Consider the following 2,601-nt stretch of genomic DNA (forward strand, 5'->3'; position numbering starts at 1 on the left):
CACTTCAAGTAACTTAGTTGGAAACATTTTACACTCCATTCGAGAGCTTACCACAATCCCAGGTGGATACATTTTCTACTTTGAGTAACATCACTGCAATGCACAACTTGTTACTAGTATTGCTTTCTACTTGAAGTGGCTCGCACATCTGCAAGTGGAATGCACTCTGATGCTACCGTGTAAGGAAGCACAACAGTGTCAGTGACTCTGTTGGATAGATGCATCGACCTGTCCGCGTGCTCTGGAAAGGGTCCACTCGTTTGTCGTGAATGATACTCTTCGAGTCTATTTATGCATATATAATCTTGCATTATTGTTGCTTGTAAATTTTAGAACTACGGGTGAGAAAAAGACAGCTGCTATTAAAATGTTCTGGCATGCTTGTCTGAATGCCTATGGCATATATGCCAAATTCCGCAAAGTCTGAAGTTCCAAAGTGCCAGGTCAAAAGGGAAACCCCGAACGCAATACCTTTGCCATTATTTGATTCAATAGTTTGACATTTCTTAAACTGGAATTATTCGACCTCAGCTCCATCTATACATTTTTCTCGTGTCATCTACAATGTGGTTTTACTTCCATCATGTCATCAGATTTACACAAATAAGCTGAAGATATTGCAGACTTGGTCTCCAAATTAAGCGTCTAGATAGTATTCAGAAACTAAATACTATATATGTATATAAATTACGAAAGCATACTGAATTGTACTGTAGATGAAGAGAATTTTAAGCTAGCTTCTGAACGAACAGATCTTCGATCTGCTTCAGGTTCAGGCCTCCTGGAACTCGAGCACCACCACGGCCTTCGCCTTCCTCCCGCTCTGGCTGCGGAGCAGCCGCCGCACCGCGGCGATGAGCCGCTCGGCCGCTGCGGGCGACGACCGGCAGAAGGCGGCGTGCCTCGCAATCGCCGCCTCTACCTCCGCCGTGGCCGATCCTCCTCCCCCGACGCCAGCCGAAGCGAGCTCCTCGCCCACGGCGTCGGCGCAGAGGCCGCACAGCCACCGCCCGGCGTACTGCGCGCGCACGCCGGCCGCGTACGCCGCAGTGCACTCCTCCCTCAGCCCGCAGCACGCGCACGCCGCCCACTCCACCTCGGCTGCCGAGGCAGCCTCGATGGGCGGCACGACGTCCTGCACAACCACCGCCGACATGCCACCACGGTGAAAAACCTCCCTCTTCTTGGATCTTGGTCGAGGACGGCTCTAGATCAAGGCCCTGATGCTGATTCTTGTCGCCTCTCGTGTTTGGATGGTGTCGTTAGAGGAAGACGAAGAGGCGGTAGTCGCCGCGGGCGAGCGGGAGGAGCGGCTGGTCGTCCATGGACGAGGTGGAGGAGGTGGGTGACATCGGAGGAGCTCGGGCTGGTGGAGCAGCTCGCTCCGCGACGCGTCTTTTGTATGCGACGAGCTGGCCGGGGGGGAGTGTGAAGTGTAGTGGGGGTTCAAATGGCGGGCCGGGGCCGGGGTTGGGGTGAGGTGGGGTGGGCCCACCAGCCGAAATCATTGAGGTATCGCTTTGGGTGTTCGATGCGGTGCTTCGTCTAGCTGGCAGTGATATCTACGTAGCACTTCCGGAGAGATGCTAATCTAGCCCACGATACAAAGTTCGAGAATCCTGTGGATATTTTGGTAAGGTTATAAATGTCTATTTTTTAGAACTCTGTTAACTGGCAAATGTTCGTCAGGGAGGTGACATTTGCGAAAGTTTTAGGTGGATTTTTAGTTGTGAGGGCATGGTAGTTTTTTCAGAGCGACATGACAATTTCTTCAGAGCAGACTGTTTTTTGTTTTAAAGCTGTCGCCGTTTGATCTTTTCTCACAGTTAAAGCTACCATCAAATGTAGTTTGCTTGCCACCCCTCTCCCAGTTGACGTACGCTGGCTAACAATATCCTTTTTAGGGCATTTGCTATTGATAAGTTGCCTAAAAATAAATTGGAATAAGTCGATTTTATGGGGGACGAAAGTTAGTAAAGGTGGAGCTCCAAAGCCAAAACGGGATTTTTTTCAAAACTGTGACTTTTTTGTAGCAAATACGAAAACTATAGCACCTAAGGGTAAAAAAGCAATACTATGACCCCGTCGGCCTTCTATAGGCCGAAGATGGGCTTTTCGGCCTAGTCTTAGCCAAAGAGAGCTCTTCGGCACGCTGTTGCCTGAAGAGTGGCTCGTCTGGGCTGAAGACTGGCTGTCGTCGGGGGAGCGACTGAAGTGGACCATTTTCGGCCTACCAGAGGCCGAAGAGCTCTTCGGCCATCGGTTGACCGAAGAGGTCGGGATAATAGGCCGGCTGCGTCGTCTCCTTCCTCTGGTCGCCTGGTCGCCTGTTATTCCTTTCTCTCTCTCTCTCTCTCTCTCTCTCTCTCTCTCTCTCTCTCTCTCTCTCTCTCTCTCTCGTTTCACTGTATACCTCCCCACCATGCGCCGATCTCCTCCATTTTCCAGCCATTTTGACATTCAATCCGCAAAATCGATAGATCGTAGCAATCGCCGGCGGCCTACAGTCATTTTTTTGCTATGGGATAGTTTTGCGTGCGTGTGGGGAGGAGCAGCCATGGTGGGGTGGAGGAGGTGCGGTTGGGAGGAGGTGATGGTGAG

At 51.1% G+C, this 2,601-nt stretch overlaps 1 protein-coding gene across 1 annotated transcript; it reads right to left on the bottom strand.

Annotated features, from left to right (window-relative positions):
* Positions 1 to 482: 482 nt before the first annotated feature.
* LOC123089264 (uncharacterized) lies at positions 483 to 1,409 on the bottom strand. The gene has a single exon (XM_044510984.1). It carries the CDS (start codon positions 1,154 to 1,156, stop codon positions 773 to 775), a length of 384 nt encoding a protein of 127 aa, XP_044366919.1. The 5' UTR covers positions 1,157 to 1,409; the 3' UTR covers positions 483 to 772.
* Between the last annotated feature and the right edge of the window lie 1,192 nt (positions 1,410 to 2,601).

This window comes from Triticum aestivum, chromosome 4B (assembly GCF_018294505.1).
Source record: "Triticum aestivum cultivar Chinese Spring chromosome 4B, IWGSC CS RefSeq v2.1, whole genome shotgun sequence".
NCBI classification, from domain to species: domain Eukaryota; kingdom Viridiplantae; phylum Streptophyta; class Magnoliopsida; order Poales; family Poaceae; genus Triticum; species Triticum aestivum.

Coding starts and splice junctions, on each gene's coding strand:
- LOC123089264 (XM_044510984.1), bottom strand. CDS start 1,156: ATGTCGGCGGTGGTTGTGCAGGACGTCGTGCCGCCCATCGAGGCTGCC.